The 16,875-nt window shown below is 39.8% G+C and overlaps 1 protein-coding gene across 2 annotated transcripts in view; it reads left to right on the top strand.

Moving 5' to 3' along the window:
- Positions 1–16,875, top strand: part of LOC131221176 (protein FORGETTER 1) — a 171,253-nt gene that overhangs the window by 143,453 nt on the left and 10,925 nt on the right. The window contains exons 27-28 of one of the 2 annotated variants that reach the window (XM_058216344.1): positions 13,718–13,771; positions 13,862–13,965. In XM_058216344.1, the coding sequence (XP_058072327.1) occupies positions 13,718–13,738 (21 nt within the window). In that variant the 3' untranslated portion in view covers positions 13,739–13,771; positions 13,862–13,965. Of the gene's footprint in view, positions 1–13,717; positions 13,772–13,861; positions 13,966–16,875 lie in introns of those variants that run through there. The other variant, XM_058216343.1, reaches the window with a different exon arrangement.

Below are 16,875 nucleotides of genomic sequence, written 5' to 3' on the forward strand. Positions count from 1 at the left end.
TATGATGATGAACTGTCCATGCTGTGTTATGTCATTCAATGTTTTAGCCATTATCTTTCTTTGCAATGAATGCTTGATGGCTTTTTTTTTTATTTTTAGTTTTAGGTTTACTGGGCTTTTATTTTATTTTCATTTTATTTTTGGTTTTACATTGTCTATATACTTCAATCTGAATTTGCTGTTAGCTTGTTACCTATTCCAATGAACCCCAAGCTTATTCTTGAAATGTATCATGCTTTCATTTGTTGATGTAGTATTCTGAATCTGAACCTTCCATCTGCATACACATTACACATCACACGCCGCTTTCCATGTGCACTTCCATGTGATCGCCCGTTCTTGGAAATCTGTATTTCCATCGCCATACATGCAGTCAACCACACATGCTGCAGAAGATATTATCCCTAAAAATGACTCGCGTGCTGGTAGGAAGGGGGAAAAGTAGTATTAGGCTTGAGCAAAAGGATTTGCTAACAACCGAGATATCTAACATTTTGGTCTAGTCATCAAAACCAAATGATTGGCTTTTAGCATGTTTGAATGTCAGTTTTCAAGGATTTTGTATCCTCATTCTCATGTGGCCGTTACTTTAGTCCATTTACCTTCCATGTGGAGGGAAACTAGCTACTGGTTTGGTGGCTTCCATGTACCCAGTAGTATCTTCTATAATTGTTCATTTTCTTTCTTGTTTGCCAAAGATACGGGTACAACTTTGTATCATGTGTCTGTTACTTTAGTCCATTTACTTTCCATGTGGAGGGCAACTAGCTACTGGTTAGGTGGCTTCCATATAGCCAGTAGCATTGCTATAATTGTTCATTTTTTCCTTCTTGTTGGCCAAAGTTGATGGGCACAACTTTGCATTTGTATCATTTTATGTTAAGCTGGCATGAAATCTTCTTAAAGTAGATGAAAGGTAAATTATTTTCAGTTTTTGTTTCGTGATGCAACTTGTGCTTTAGTTATACACTCTATCACGAGCCACAACTAGATTCTAGGTACATTCCATTTTTGCCGCAATTTCTTTGTCACCTAACAATTGCATCATAGACTCCTAATCTCTCTTCCAACCTTACCCCCTCGATTACCACATTGTTAATTATGTTGCTTCTTGCCCTCGCATACGCAATCTCGTGGAAGAACCTTACCTTCTTATCCTCCTCCTTAAGCCACATGGCTCTTGATCGCTATCTCCATTCGATTTCCTCTTCTTCCAGGTGTTTTTTGTACTCAAATAAAAGGGAATCCCTCTTGGCTTTCTCCTTCGATAACTCCATCCCCTCTTCTTTTATATCAAGAGCCTGGATTGCACTTAAAATATTTTCCATTTCCACATACAGACTCCTTAGCACCTTCTTTCTCCACTCGTTGAGCTTGCCTTTTAAAGCTTTAATTTTTAAAGTAAAACAAACCTGGGGTTCCTTCCATCGCAAATGAAGACCACCACTCTTTCACTAATTCTGCGTGGCCACTCACTTCAAGTTACAAAAACTCAAATTTGAACGGCATCGGGCCCCTATTGTCCTTTTCTACTTCCCACGAAATCGAGTAATGGTCGGACGTAGGCTTTGGAGACCGCGCTACCTCAGAACGGGAAATCCGCCCACCCATTCTGGAGACACTGAAAACAGTGGACCAACCAAGCTAATCCAGCCCATTTGACTGCCAACTTTATTCTCCCAACGAAAGATCGACAAGCTCGCTCCTTTGCATCCATTCAAAGAAGTTCCCCATGCTACTTCGAAGGGAAACCTAACAGCATTTAAGTGTCCTCATCCACCCATATGCACACACACCATGAGCACCCATCTCCTACCAACATCAGCTCGATATTCCCGTAGAGCCGACAATGACTTGAGGTATTTAGACCATACACTGCAATGAAAACCCACCAAAATCCCGAAACCACATCCTTAAACTAATCAAACCTACATACCAGCCACCCCACCGGTCTTCCTTCACCTAGACTTTGGTGTCCTAGATCATCACCACACCCTCAACCATGCCAGTGGCATTCAACCTCCCACTCCACAACTCATCAACAACCATTTGGTTCAACGAGTGCATCTTGTTTTCTTGTAGTGTTAACTATTTTTGCCTTATAATGCCTATAAGCATACCTTATCTGAGTTCTTGAATTGGACTGAAATCATGAGACCACATCCTTGAGTTAGATTGAAACTACATACTAGCCACACCACCTGTCTTTCTTTGTGTAGACGTCGGTGTCCCAAATCACCACCACACCACCAGTTGTGCATTCAGGATCCAATGCCACCTAGTCATTCAACCTCGCAATCCCCAGCTCATCAATAACCCTCTGGTTCAAAATCCAATGCCACCTAGTCATTCAACCTCGCACTCCACAACTCATCAATAACCCTTTGGTTTAAAGTGTGCATCTTGTTTACTTGCAGCGTAGCGATCTGTGCCTTGTAATGCCTACAACCAGCCCTTATTTGAGTTCCTTTTAGTGGGCAACCCAATCCCCTTTTATTCCAACTCATAATCTTCATCGACCGCTCTCTCTTCCTTTTCTCCCCTTCTCCTCATTTCTTGAAGTGACTCCAACCTCGTAGTTGATCGACCAAATGAGGCCCTTTAATTCTCAGCTCCCTTTCATTCCCGTATAGTCTTTTGTTTGCGTAGATGCTGATGAGGACATCCAAGCACCTTTTAGAGTTTATCAGAGGAGGAGAGTTGGCCTAGTTTCTTTATGGTTAGGTAATCTTTACATGGAGCCCAGTGGGCCAATTCGAATTCCTAGCCACGTTGAAGACCCCACACTGGGAAGATGCATGTGGGATGCTTAGTTGAGAGTATGGGACTGTTGGATCAATTGGATACATCCATCATGCTATTAGACTACACACGATGGGCCATCTTGACAGTTAGACCATTTTGAAGGTTGGGTCGTCTTAATCATGGACTCATATTGGACACTAGTTTTAGTTTATTTTGTTTAGTTGGTTTGATTATTCTGGTTTATTTTTATGGTTTAGTTGAATGTTTTGGACATTTTATAGTATAAAGGGTTTTTTTTTTTTTTTTTTTTTTTTTGTAAAAAACACTCCAAATAGAGTATATCAGCCTTTGACCTGTGAAGCCTGGGGCCTTATTGGCTATTGACTGAAATCTTGCTTCTTACTTTGTTTTGGAGCAAAATTCCTCATGTGATTGGAGTTTGGTATGAAGCCATGGAGTTATTCCAATTATCTTCTATCTTTTATTCTCTTTCCAGGTAATCTTATTTTCGCTTTCTTCTCTTCTCATCTTTTTTCCCCCATTTTCTTTTGTTTCCAACCAAAGACCATCACCCTAGTCGTCCAGATCACTCCCAAGCCGTTACCCCACCCAACCGTATGGGCAACTCGGTTAGTACGCTCAGTCCGTACGGACGCATCATATGGCCGTCCCCCCCCTTTTGTTTCTTTGTTTTCTATCTTTAAATCCTAATTCCCTTGATTCCTGATGGAATATTTTGATGACATCCTCATTTATAGTACTTCCAAGGAGCAACATCACCATTTGAGGCAAGTTTGCAGGATCCTCAGGACAAGTTATATGCCAACATGAAGAAGTGTTCTTTCATGTCTGATAAGTTTTCTTAGGGTTCATGTCTGTAGATCTCAGGAAAATCAAAGCATACCATCCCCAAATTGACAGTCAAACGAAAGTAGTTAATCGAAGCTTAGGAAACCTGTTATGGTGTCGTGTGGGTGACCATATTAGGATTGGGATTCAGTTTCACCAATAGCAGAGTTTGCATATAATAGTTAAGTTGATACGTCAATAGGCATGAGTCATTTTGAGGTGATGCATGGTTACAAGCTCGGGAAGCCTATAGATCTCATTCCCATGTCAGTCTCCTTCAGAGTCCGCAGATGCATTTGCACGACATATTCATGCCTTGCATGCTGAAATTAAGAAACGGATTAATGCGTGCAATGAAAAGTAAAAATATTTTCCGACTCTTATCGCAGGTTTAATGAATTTCAAGTAGGAGATTATGTGATGGTTCAGATAAGGCTAGAATGGTATCCACAAGGAGCCGTGAAGAAATTACAAGCCTATAGTGCAGGACCTTATAAAATATTGAAAAGTAAAAAATATTGAAATGGATTAATGTGAGCAATGAAATGTAAACAATATTTTTCGACTCTTATCGCAGGTTTAAAGATTTTCAAGTAGGAAATTATGTGATGGTTCAGCTAAGGCTAGAACGGTATCCGCAAGGAGCCGTGAAGAAATTACAAGCCCATAGTGCAAGACCTTATAAAACATTGAAAAGATTAGGTTCCAATGCGTATATTGTAGATCTTCCACGTAACATGGGAATTAGTTCTGCAATCAATGTGGAAGATCTCGTTTCTTTAAAGAGTCCAACAACTCCACCCAATAGCCTTTCTCCCTACTTCACATTGGCCCAGGTGGTGGTGCTTCTGATCTGTCCCATGACCCGTGGCTCTTGCCAACCCAACCTTCCTAGCATTTACCTCCCTTACCATCCATACCTACCAAAAGAGGAGATAGAATGTATATTGGATGAACAAGTGGTTTCTACTAGACAGAGGTTTCCAGGAAATCTCGTTAAGTGTAAAAACATGCCAGAGTCAGACAATTCGTGGATTATAGAGACCAAGCTTCAAAGATTAGACCCGAATCTCCTAGAGTGTTATCGCAGTTTTTTTTTTGCCAGAGGCGAACTCTTCTCAACCGAGGGGAGTTTATGAGGACATTTGAGCACCTTTTAGAGTTTATCAGAGGAGGAGGAGAGTAGCCCCAAATTCTTTTGTGGCTAGGTAAGCCCAGTGGGCCCACTTCAAGTTCCTAGCCACGTTGAAGAATGCATAATTATGCATCTTTGAAGACCCCATACTAGGAAGATGCATGTGGGCCACTTAGTTGAGAGTATTGGATCAATTGGATACATCCATCGGACTGTTGGATTCAAACGATGGGTCAACTTAACCGTTTGATCATGGACTCATATTGGAACTAGTTTTAGTTATTTTGTTTAGCCAATTTATTTATTTTGGTTTATTTTATGATTTAGTTGATATTAGGGGTGCTTTAGACATTTTATAGTATTAAAGGTGTTTTTATAAGGCTTGGACGTATGAATCCTAGGGCATTATTGGCTATTGAATGAATTTTTCTTCTTGCTTTTTTTTGAAGCAAAATTCCTCTTATGATTGGAGTTCGGTGTGAATCCATGGAGTGATTCTAATTATCTTCTTTCTTTTATTGTCTTTCTAGATTTTTTATTTTTTATTTTTTTTAAAAAAAAAATTCCTTCTCTCTTCTCATCTTTTTTTTTTTGGTTTCTAACCAAAGACTATCACCACCATCACCCTAGCTGTTCGGACCACTCCTAAGCCATCACCCCACCCAATTGTATGAACAACTAATGGGGGGGCATTTTCACACCAGGCTCGAGTGTGGTAGCCTGTGGGATGCAGTGACACACTCGGGGTGGGTGACCCATGTGATTTGGGGCCCACAAGGGAGGTCTCGTGTTCGAGACTCCTCACCGGGAGTGATTAATGTGCATTTCACACTGGGCTCGAGTGGGGTAGCCTGTGGATGCGGGGACACACTCGAGGTGGGCGGCCCATGTGATTTGGGGCCCACGAGGGGGGTTCGGCCAAGGTCCTAACCCATGAGATGTGGGGCCTGGGCTGTGAGATGAAGGGATTAATTTGCCAGTTCGAGCTTTTAGAGCAAGTGGTTAATTGTCTTGCATCAACAACCCAGTCCATACGACCATACGGTCGTCCGTATGGACAGCCTTAACCCCCCTTCTTGCTTCTTCGCTTCCCATCTTCAAACCATAATTCTCAAAAACTTTCCAAAAACATGATTCCTAAAACTCCAATTTCCAAACCCTAACCCTAACTTACCAAAATCCTAATGAAACCGAGTGATTTCTTTTGAATTAAGATTATCCCAATGCTAGATGGAAGTTGAGTTCTACCTTCCATAGGTCCTAATTAATCAATATACTCTAAGACTTATACTACGGAATTGTAGGTACTCTTGAATTGGAGCATCCTTTAATACTTGAACTCTTTAACCTTGTGATAGATTAGCTTTATTTTGTGTTTTGATTTCTTTAATTAATCTATTGATTAATTTCATTGCATCATTCTAGGTTAGACTATCCATCCTGCATCAGACTCCTAGGCCTTCTATAGACCCCTCTATTTGATGAGCTTGAACAGTGCTAGGTAATCTTCCTCACAATCCCTGAACGTCACCCCAACCACTCTTCCCACATGCCCTAAAGCATTCTTTATCCAGTGCGTACCTCTCACCATTGGCACATGACTTACATATCCTCGAGAGGGAATTACTAACTTAGAAAGTAGAACTCTTGCTAAACACTGCACCTCATCATTGCTCCTCTTATTATACTGCAAAGGAGAAATATCCAAGGCCATTGAAGAGCAGTCTTTAATAAGGGGTTGCTACAACCAGTGTTCGCAATATCGATACTATCGGCTAATATTATCGGTATCGCGGCCCAACCAAAAATTCAAAAAATACTAAAATTTTGACCAACTTCAGTGTATCGTGCAATATATAGCAAGATATCGCAAATTTTCCTGAGATATCGGTGATATCTGCGATATATCGATCGATAATCCCTAATATTGCAAAAATTCCCATCCACAAATTTGAAAATTGTAGAATAAATTTCTCTTACATTTGTGATCTTCCTGAATGAGTTACTTTCGATTTGATTTGGTAGGACGCAGACGCGGTCAACATTGCCAAATCATGTAAGAAAATGAAAATCCCTAGAACCCATTTTTTTTTCTTCAAAGGAAATTACTTTGGAAGGAAACCAATTTTCCGCCAAGAAAGATGGGATTTGGATTGGGATTTGCCAAAAAAGCCAAAAAAAAAATCGGGAGAAAATTTTAGGTTTTGATATTTGGGAATAGGTGGGGATTTGCGGCTTCTTTAACGGAGAAGAAGAGAGTTTTCTCTCGAACTCTCCTCTTAAATCAGGAGCAGATTAGCTATTCTGCGGACAACAGCTTAGTGGGTGTTAACCTTACCATGTGGGGCCCATCTTGATGAATGTGTTTCATATCCACACCGTTCATTAGTTTTTCTCGATCATTTAAGGACGTTATCCAAAAACATAAGCAGATCCAAATCTCAGGTGGGCCTTGGGAAGTTTTTAATGATGATCGTTCAATCATCATTGTTTCATGTGGTGTGGTCCACACGAGATTTTGATCGTTCAATCATCATTGTGGGACCACATCCTAAAATGGGATGGAAAAACAAATGGATAGATTGGATATATACAATATCATCAAGGTGGGCCCTCCTGTAAGGTTTACACCCACTCAGCTATTACCCGAGTAACACTTAATCCGTGCCCCTTAAGTTAACGAAGAGTGGATTCGGTGCGACCCGGTTGCACATAAGACAGTGCGGCCCTTTCGATGAGGCCCACATTGATGTATGTATTGTATATCCATGATGCCCATCCATCTGGAGAGATCATTTTAGGTCATGAGACAAAGGATGAGGCAAATCCAAAGCTCAAGTGGACCCCACCATAGAAAACAATGGGGATTGAATACTTACCATTAAAAACTTATTTAGGGCCGCAAAATTTTTCGATCAAGCTAATATTTGTGATTTCTCTTCGTTCATATCTGTATGAACTTATGAACAGGTTGGATCTCAAATAAGCATCATGGTGGGCCCTCTAGGAATGGTTTCAGTTTCAGTGGTGGGCATCACTGCCCCCACTGTTTTCCGTGGTGGGGTCCACATTAGCTTTGGATCGACCTCATTCTTTGGCTCATGCCCTAAAATAATCTCTCCAAATGGATGGACGATGTGGATAGAACACATAAATCATGGTGGGGCCTACAGTCAGGGTCCCACCCACATTATTGCTCCATCTGTGTGGTTTTGGTGGATGCCCGGATCACTAGTTCTGGGCAGATTGGGTGGATCCTCGGTAGTTCTCTGTGGGGCCCGCTATGATGTATGTACCTCACATCCACACTCTCCATCCATTTTGAACGATCATTTTAGGACACGATCCTAAAAATGAAGCAGATCCAAATCTTATGTGGATCATAACACAAGAAACAATAGTGATTGAATCCCCACCAATAAAACTTCACAGGGTCTACCGGAATGTTTATTTGCCATCCAACCTGTTGGTAAGGTCACAAAGAGCTGGATGAACGATGAGGATTCAACACATACATCGTGGTGAGGCCCACAATCAGGATCCCACCCATTACGCTATTTCATCTCACGTGGATTGGGTAGTACCCAAACTAGTGCGCATACATGGATTGGGAAGCGTCCTCTTGCGAAAGCCTTTGGCAGGAAGTTCCAGCGCTAGGATACTTAGGTGGGGCTACCATGATGTTTGTGAGAAATCCATTTTGTTCATCTGTTTTGAGAGCTCATTTTAGGACATGTGACTACAATTGAGGCAAGTCCAAAACACAAGAGGGAAAATTGGGGGAAAGGATTTCTTAACGTTGAAACCTTCGTGGACTCCACTTTGATGTTTATATGCCATCTAAACCGTTTATAAGGTCATTCCCACTAGGATAAAGTGAAGCACAAAAAATAATAATAATAAATAAATAGCATGGTACAAAAATTTTAGGACCATATGAATGTTTCAAAGGTGGTCACTGAATCCCCACTGTTTCCTCTTGCATGGCACACTTGAGTTTTAGATCCGCTTCATTTTTTTGTCACATGTCCAAAAATGAGCTCTCAAAATGGATGAATAGGTTGGATTTCTCACAAACATCACAGTGGGCTCCACCCATCATCCCAATGCAGGAACTCGCTAAATCCGCAGGACCATATTGATGCTTCTAGTACCAAGGTGGCTGGACGGTGCTTTGTAGGTACTAGCATGATGTATGTGTTGTATCCATGCCATTAATTTATTTTTTTCATATTATTTTAGTGCATGATCCGGAAAATGAGGCAAATCCAAATATCAAGTGGACCACACAATGAAAACTGTTGTAATTGAACGCCCACCATTAAAAACTTCCTAAGGCCCACTATAATGTGTATTTGCCATCCAACCTGTTGATTAGGTCACAAAGGCCTGGATGAAGTGAAAGCACAAATATCAGTTTCCTCTAAAAGTTGTGGCCCCTAAAAAGTTTTTAATAATCACCAACTTTTCCTGTGGTGTGGTCCACTTGAGATTTAAATCTACCTCATTTTTGGGCTCATTCCCTGAAATGAGCTGGAAAAATGGATGGGGCGGTGCGGATAAAACACACACATCATGGTGGAGCCTACAAAGCACCGTTCAGTAGTGAGTCACTACTTGTGTCCACATTCTATTGCATGGGGAGACATGGGAAGTTTATCAATCCATTCACATTATTGATGAATATGTATTACAATTTCTACTTCTTTTTCGCTTTTGAATGAATTAATTATGTTTTCATACATGTCTTGATACATGTATAAATCTTATGCATTCAATTTGAATATAATTGCATTAGTTCAGTCAGCCAACATATAGCTTAGGATCCTTTATAAAGGAAACCTATTATGTGCACTTCTTTTTTGAGATTTTATGATTTAAAAGTGTGTATTAAGGTTTTTTTCTAATAATCCCTAAAGTTTCATTGAAAAATTCAACAATTTTCCCAATGTTTCCCCATGTTTCCTAAAAAGTGCAATAAATTACGCGATACAAACGATATATCCCATGCGATAACCGATACATATCTGTATCCCTAGGGTGCGATACATAGCGTGATACCAATATTTCGAACACTGGCTACAACTCTACTTCCACTACATTCAGATTATCCCAAACAATAATGCCTCCCTGATCCTCCATGCACAATGACCGACCCCCCCCCCTCGATACGAGAAGTAATCAACTCGCGTTGTACTGACTCTCTAGAGACCCAGTGCATGAGTTGCAGTGGAAATACAGGCGCACGAGCCCCTCCCTTCGCATGAGTCAATGGTATGTCGATATCAGTATCACCGACCACAACACATCTCTCCTCTCACACCCTCCACAAGCTGGCACCAACGTCAAACACGTGGCTCCCACCATCATAAAAGGAGGGATGGCACCTATCTCCTTTCATTATCTATCTTCAATTTTTTCATAAGTTTTCCTTGTCTCTTTTCTCATTTTTTTTCCTTGAGTCATATCGTAAAGCTCTCTCATAAGAGGTGGAAGCAGGTTGTGGAGGAAGAAATGGCTATTATTCATCACAATGACATTTGGGAGCTGACCAATCTTCTAGCTAGCAAATGTGTTGTTGGATGTTGGTAGGTATACACCATTAAATTTCAGCCTGGCGATGCTATGGAAAGATGGAAAGCTTGGCTGGTTGTTAAGGATACACTAAGACTCTTGGTGTCAACTATATAAAGACATTTTCTTCAAGCCACCAAGCTTAATTCCGTTCGAGCCATTATTTCTATAGTGGTTAATCATGGATGCATTGTTTAGAGTATCCCCGATATTATTGAAGTATCCTCGATATTATCCGTATCTCTAGCTTGGTTGTACTGGTGATATTGGTAGTGATACTGATAACATTGGGAATCTAAAAAATTTCTAGGTATCGACAATGTTTCGTTGAGTATTGCCAATATTTTTTACCATGTAAATTTCTAGTGTCACTTGTATCGTCGATGTATCAATATCACTAATATTTCGACTATGTAAATTCCAAGTGCCGCTTGTATTTCCTGTGTATTAGTGATATTTTGATAAAATCGCCAATGTATTGATATCGCCAAAAATCTGTTTATTAAAAGAATTTCCATTTCAAATTTTTTTATGGGGGCATGATTGTATGCAGTGTTCAAATTGTCGATGATAATATTGATCATATCACGATGTTATTTTTATCACAACATGGGTGATATCAAGATCATAGTCTTTTGTTTCCTTTCCAATTGTCGACAATTTCTGGGTGAAATATCGTGTGTTGTCAATATTTTAAAATATCGATGGATGTTTGGATGGATAGATGGGATGGTCACACAAATAGTTGGGATGGATGTGCTGGTTGGACAAGTTTCTTACGATAGCACATGCGTTTAGACCCCCATTAAATGGAAACTTATTATGTGTGCATTCTCTTGCACTTTTTTTTTTTTATTCCTAAATATGCAAATATATATATTTTAGCATCTCTTAAAGTTTCATTGAAAAATTCCACCATTTCCCCAATGTTTCTCCACATTTCCGGTTATCAGTGATATCGATATTGTTTCTGTATCCTCTTCTGTATCCTCGGCCAACAAAACTTGTGATATCAATGCTTCTGTTCCAACTTGATGTCAAAAACACTTTTCCTTATGGGGGTCTCATAAAGGAGGTTTGTATAGAGCAATCACTTGGGTTTGTTGCTTAGGGGGATTCATATAGTGTGTGTAAATTAAGAAATGTGATTTATAGGTTGACGCAATCTTCGTTATGTGTTATTGGGCAAATTCAATAAAGTTGTGTTGGCCTATGGTTTCTTACAAAGCCATGTTGATCATCCTGTCTTCATATAGAGAGAGTTTTTTTTTTTTTTTGGTTAGTTGTATGTGTAGATGATATTATGGTCATAATTAATGATAGTAGAGGGATCAATGTTCTTTAGTATCTTGAACTTCACTTTCTGATAAAAGGATTTGGCTCATCTTTGGTATTCCTTGGAATAGAAGTTGCAAGATCAGTGGAAGGCATTAATCCATCTCAAAGCAAATGTGTCTTGTATTTGCTCACAAAAACATGCCGTGCTAAGAAGGCTGATAAACCAATGGATTTGATTCTTATTAGTGATCAACTAGATGTGGTTGACCTAGAAGTTATAGAAGACTGGTTGGGAAACCTATCTACTTGACCACCACCGCACTGCATTTATCATATGTTGTGACTGTGGTTGGTCAGTTTTTGAGTTCTAGGATCCCATATATGGATGTAGTAGTTCGGAGTCCGTGATATCTAAAACGAGCATTGGGCCAAGGAATCTTGTAGATTAATCATCTCCAAGTTACAGGGTTTTTCAATGTGGGTTGGACAAGTTTTCCTACTGATAGGCGGTCTACAACCGGATATTGTACATTCAGGGGTGGAAATTTAGTTACATGGAAAAGTAAAAAAGTGGCGTTGCAACCCGATCCCATGTCGAAGTGGAGTATAGAGATATAACTCACACCACATATGAGCTTGTGTGGTTAAAGTTGTTATAGGATATAGGTTTTGCAATGAACCTTTTTTTTTTTTTTTTTTGGGTTAGCTTGTTAGTGCACACCCATGTCAGTACACACACTCCATGTTAACCACCCCCTCTAGGGATCAATACCAAGACCTCAAGTGTTGAAACGAGGTATCTCCACTCAGTTTGCCAGTTGAGCTATGGATCTGGGTGTGTTTTGCAATGAACCTACTAATGCAGTTGTTTTGTGATAATCAAGCAGCCTGTCATGTTGCAAATAATTTGGTTTATCACGAGAACCGTGTATACTGAGGTTGATTGTCACTTCATATTCACTTCATATAAGAGAAGGTTTCTAGCAGTGAAACTTCTATGTCGTACATGAAGTCTTAGCTCGCTGATATGTTCACTAAAGCTCTTGGTCACGATTGGTCTTCATGTATTTATTCCAAGCTAGGCTTTGGCTACATCTATACTCCAGCTTGTGTTGGAATGTTAATTATGATGGATGTGGCCATATGATTGTATGGTCCACGTGGCTGATTGTAAAAAGGGCCCTATAGTCATATGGCCCACCTTTTTTTTAACGCACACACCCTCACACCGACACACCACAATGGGTACTCGAACCCATGACCTTATTGTTTTAACTCTTGTGAATCCACCACTAAGCCATGAGTTGGGACCCTCATATGGCCCACCTAATCTTTCCTGTTGGTCATGTTGTCCCTTAGTCCTATTATATGTACTTAAGGTGCCCATGTCATATTGTAATAAAGTCAGGGGCATTATTATCCTTTTTTGGTTTCATTACTTGTTCTACAGAAAACTACAAAATTAATGCGGAGCTATGCGTCCATATATATAGGTTTCTACATTGGGCTACATTGGGCAGTCTAACAAATGCTTGTCTTGAGAACTGATTACTTGCAGGCAAGGTACCACAATCCTTGGGATATCAGTACCATGAAAATGGTAGGCCCCACCACGAATATCATCTGGCACAAAAATCTGGCTGGTCTGCTCATCAGGTGGGCCAGACTGTTGGAATCAATAGACAACCGATGGGATGACTCAATGCACGGGTGTGGCCCACCTAGTGAACAGATTAGCCTGATTGTCAAGGAGGGTGATCTTCATTGTTGTGTCTATTGTTTTCAGTGCACTGATTTCGTACACAAGTGGCATTGGTGGAAAAGTGGTACAGTACCACAAGTGGTGATACCATTGCCTGTAGGTGATTGTTCTACTATGTTTTTTCCCCCTATGATGGCCACTTTCCTGTCTTTTCCTGTGTGCCGGATTTTTTTTAGCTATTGCTTACCAGTGCGCTGTAGTCACATCCATGCACCTGTCGAAATGTTTTATGGTCTATTCGTGCACTAAATATTGTAGGATTGCCATGGATACGTGATTCTGTATGTTGGATCTGCTATTCATTCAATATTTCTGTCTCCACTATTCATTAGGTTACTTACACTGTCTCCACTCTCCTTAATTTGTTGTTTCAGTTCAGATTCAGGAATGTTTAAAATATTTCGTCCAGCTGTTGGAGAAGCCTTGAGGTAATCTTGAATGGTGTTAATTCATTCTTCATCCACTTATAAGACGCCTCCATTTGCTTCTCAATCCACTTCACATTTGGTTGCTTTTAGGGAGATGCCTTTATCGGGTCTCAAAAATAAATACAGAAAGGTGTCTTCACTTGATAAGGCTCGTAAAGGTTGGGAAGATGAATATGAAGAATCATCTAAACAGGTAAGGTTTCTTTGGAGGAATTGTAATCCTTTCACCTTTCAATGATTTCGAATATGTGGTCATTGTTATGTATATTTCTAGGGATTGTCATCCCAGGTATCTTCTGAATGGCACAGGACCTTTGTTTTATAATTTTTGTTTTATTCATACTTATTGGACATTTGGTAAACTTAAAAAGTAGCTCAGCTATAAGCATGCCTAGTTATCTTGATCCAAATTTACTAACATGAGAATTGAAGCCTTTGTTGCATGAACCATCTACACAGGTGCTGCTCCAATGGGTTCTCAAAAAAAAAAAAAAACCACCAGATTCCTCTTGAGAACATTGTTGGAACATCTGTCCTAGTTAGCAGCTTCCAATCAGCCATCAATGATATACAGTTATGCTTTTCATCAATAACGTTATTCACTGTTGTCATTTCAATGCTTTTTTCCTTTTCCTTTAATAAGCTCATTTGCCTTCAAAAAACAAAAAAAAAATTTAAGAAAATTAAAAAGAAAAAGAGTATTGTTTAGTAATATCTCAATGAAGAAACTAGGTTTGTGTTGATGGGAAGAAGATTATTTTTTTTCCCAGGGCATCCTTGCCCTAAACTTTGTGCGAAGTTGTGAAGTAAACCAAGTCAAAGGATGGGCTCACTTGCTCTTCCATCAAATTTTCTAGCTGGGGTAATCATAGTGGCAAATCTCAATTCTTGGCAATTTCTCAGCTTGGGAATATTGTGGAAGATTTCAGCCTTTGATGTTTTACTTGCAATATCATTGGGAAAATCTCACTGAAAGTAAAAATAAAAAGCATTTATTATAAATGAATACTTTTTTTAAAAAGGTTTTTGAGCAATGATGAGAAAATTTTTATTGAGAGAATGCCACAGCCAGAATATACAAAGCAGAAAAAACTATACAACAACCCAGTAGCGCTTATTAATCAGCCCAGTTATCCCAAAAAGTAACTACAGCCTTCGATGCCACTGCCCATTCTATTACATGTTGTTTCACTTTCTTAAAAACTTCTTCAACTTCCCCCGAACGATTCCTGAAGCATCTATTATTCCTCTCCATCCATATGAACCATAATCCTGCCAGCAAAGTGAGCCGCCACACTTTCTGCCCCACTTGCCTATGTGTACCTTCATGCCATATAACAAAAAACTGACCAATAGAGTTTGGCAAGACCCGCATTACTCCAAAAAGATTGAGGAACTCTTGTCACACCCTACTCGCAAAACCGCAATGAATGAATAGGTGATCCGCCGATTCCTTAGCTGGATAGCACATAACGCATACATTGGGGAGAATCATCATTCTTTTCCTAAAATTATCTCTAGAGAGTGTTAGTGTTATAGTGTGTGTGGTTAGTGGCTCTTTTAATGTAAGTGCATGTGCACACTTTCTTCTTCTCCTGCAATGTATTATATGTTCTATTCTAATAAAACATTGTGTGTTAGGGCATGTTGGCCAATGCACAACATTTCCCCCAGCTCTCTTCTTTCCTCTTCTTCTCTCTCGCTTTTCTCCTCTTTTCTCCACATTGTAATTATCGAATCATCTTCTACTTGGTATCAAAGCATAGATCAAGGCATTCTGCATTCAACAAGTTGAAAGGCGACATGTCATCTTGCTGACGTCAGCAGCCATAGGGCTGACGTTAGTGTTGTACGGACTCATGGACCCCATTTGAGCTAAAAGTTTAGGGGTTTGATAGATCTTGATTTCAGAAGATTTGTTGTAATTTTTTCAGAATTTTTTAGACCTCCTTTCATGGTGGTTTGGCCGAAATAGAGAAATTCAAAAATCGGATCCTCCATCCGTTTTTCTTTGATCTACCTCAAATCAGTAAGTTTTTATTTGGTTTCTTTGCTCAAGATAGACCAAAATCTTCCTCCCAAGCTACTCATCGAGGATATTTTAGCTATTATTCATGTTTGAGTGCATTTTAACCTCAAACGAACGTGCGGCTGGGCTATTTTTCAATCGGTTGCGTCAGATCTGACTGGGTTTCTTGTTAATTTGGAAGATTACTAATTGTTTGAGGTTTATCTCTCATTCCCTTAACGGATTGATTGAGAAAGTTGTTTGAATCAATCCTTCTTACTTGGAGTCTCCTATGTATGACAAAAGGGCCCTCATCTCTTGGCATGGGCTGTCTTGAATCCAAACCCTTGCAGATTACCTCCATTAAGTTGAATGGTGACAACTATCTTCAATGGGCGCAATCTGTAAAAGTGTTCGTAGGAGCCTGTGAGAAGTTGTCGTATATTTTGGATGATCCACCAAGCTCTACAGATACTACTTATAAGTCTTGGACAAAGGAGAATTATCAAGTTATTGCATATTTGTTGAATAGTATGGATTCTTCGATTAGCCACTCAGTGATGTTTTTATCATCAGCTAGAGGCATTTGGGATATACTTCATGATATGTTGTCAGAGTGTCAGAATTTTTCATGGGTATTCCAGCTTATTCAGGAAATTGATCGGTTCCAACAAAACATAAGTTCATTAAAAGATTACTATTCGACATTTCGGGGCATTTGGGATGAGCTGGACATGTATTAGCCTTTTCCTTCCAAATGTAAAGAGGATCATGAACATGCCATAAGCAACAGGATGATACTCATATCATGCAGTTCCTAGCCAGGTTGAACTCCGATTATCTTCATATCCGAGATCAAGTTGTTGTGCAAGATCATCTTCCCTTATTGACTATAGTATATGCCATGTGCCAGCATGCTACTATCCCCGCTCTTCATTTCCATTCATTTGTACCACCAGAGCATTCAACACATCTTGAGTTTAGGGCACAATTTTAGTTATGGTGGTTGTGCTAGAAGCCGCGAGGGAGATCACAATGACGGTCGTAATCTTCGTAGTCGTGGTGGACGTGGACGAGGACGTGACGGTTCCCACAT

The sequence above is a fragment of the Magnolia sinica genome, chromosome 12 (genome assembly GCF_029962835.1).
Source record: "Magnolia sinica isolate HGM2019 chromosome 12, MsV1, whole genome shotgun sequence".
Classification (NCBI taxonomy): Eukaryota; Viridiplantae; Streptophyta; class Magnoliopsida; order Magnoliales; family Magnoliaceae; genus Magnolia; species Magnolia sinica.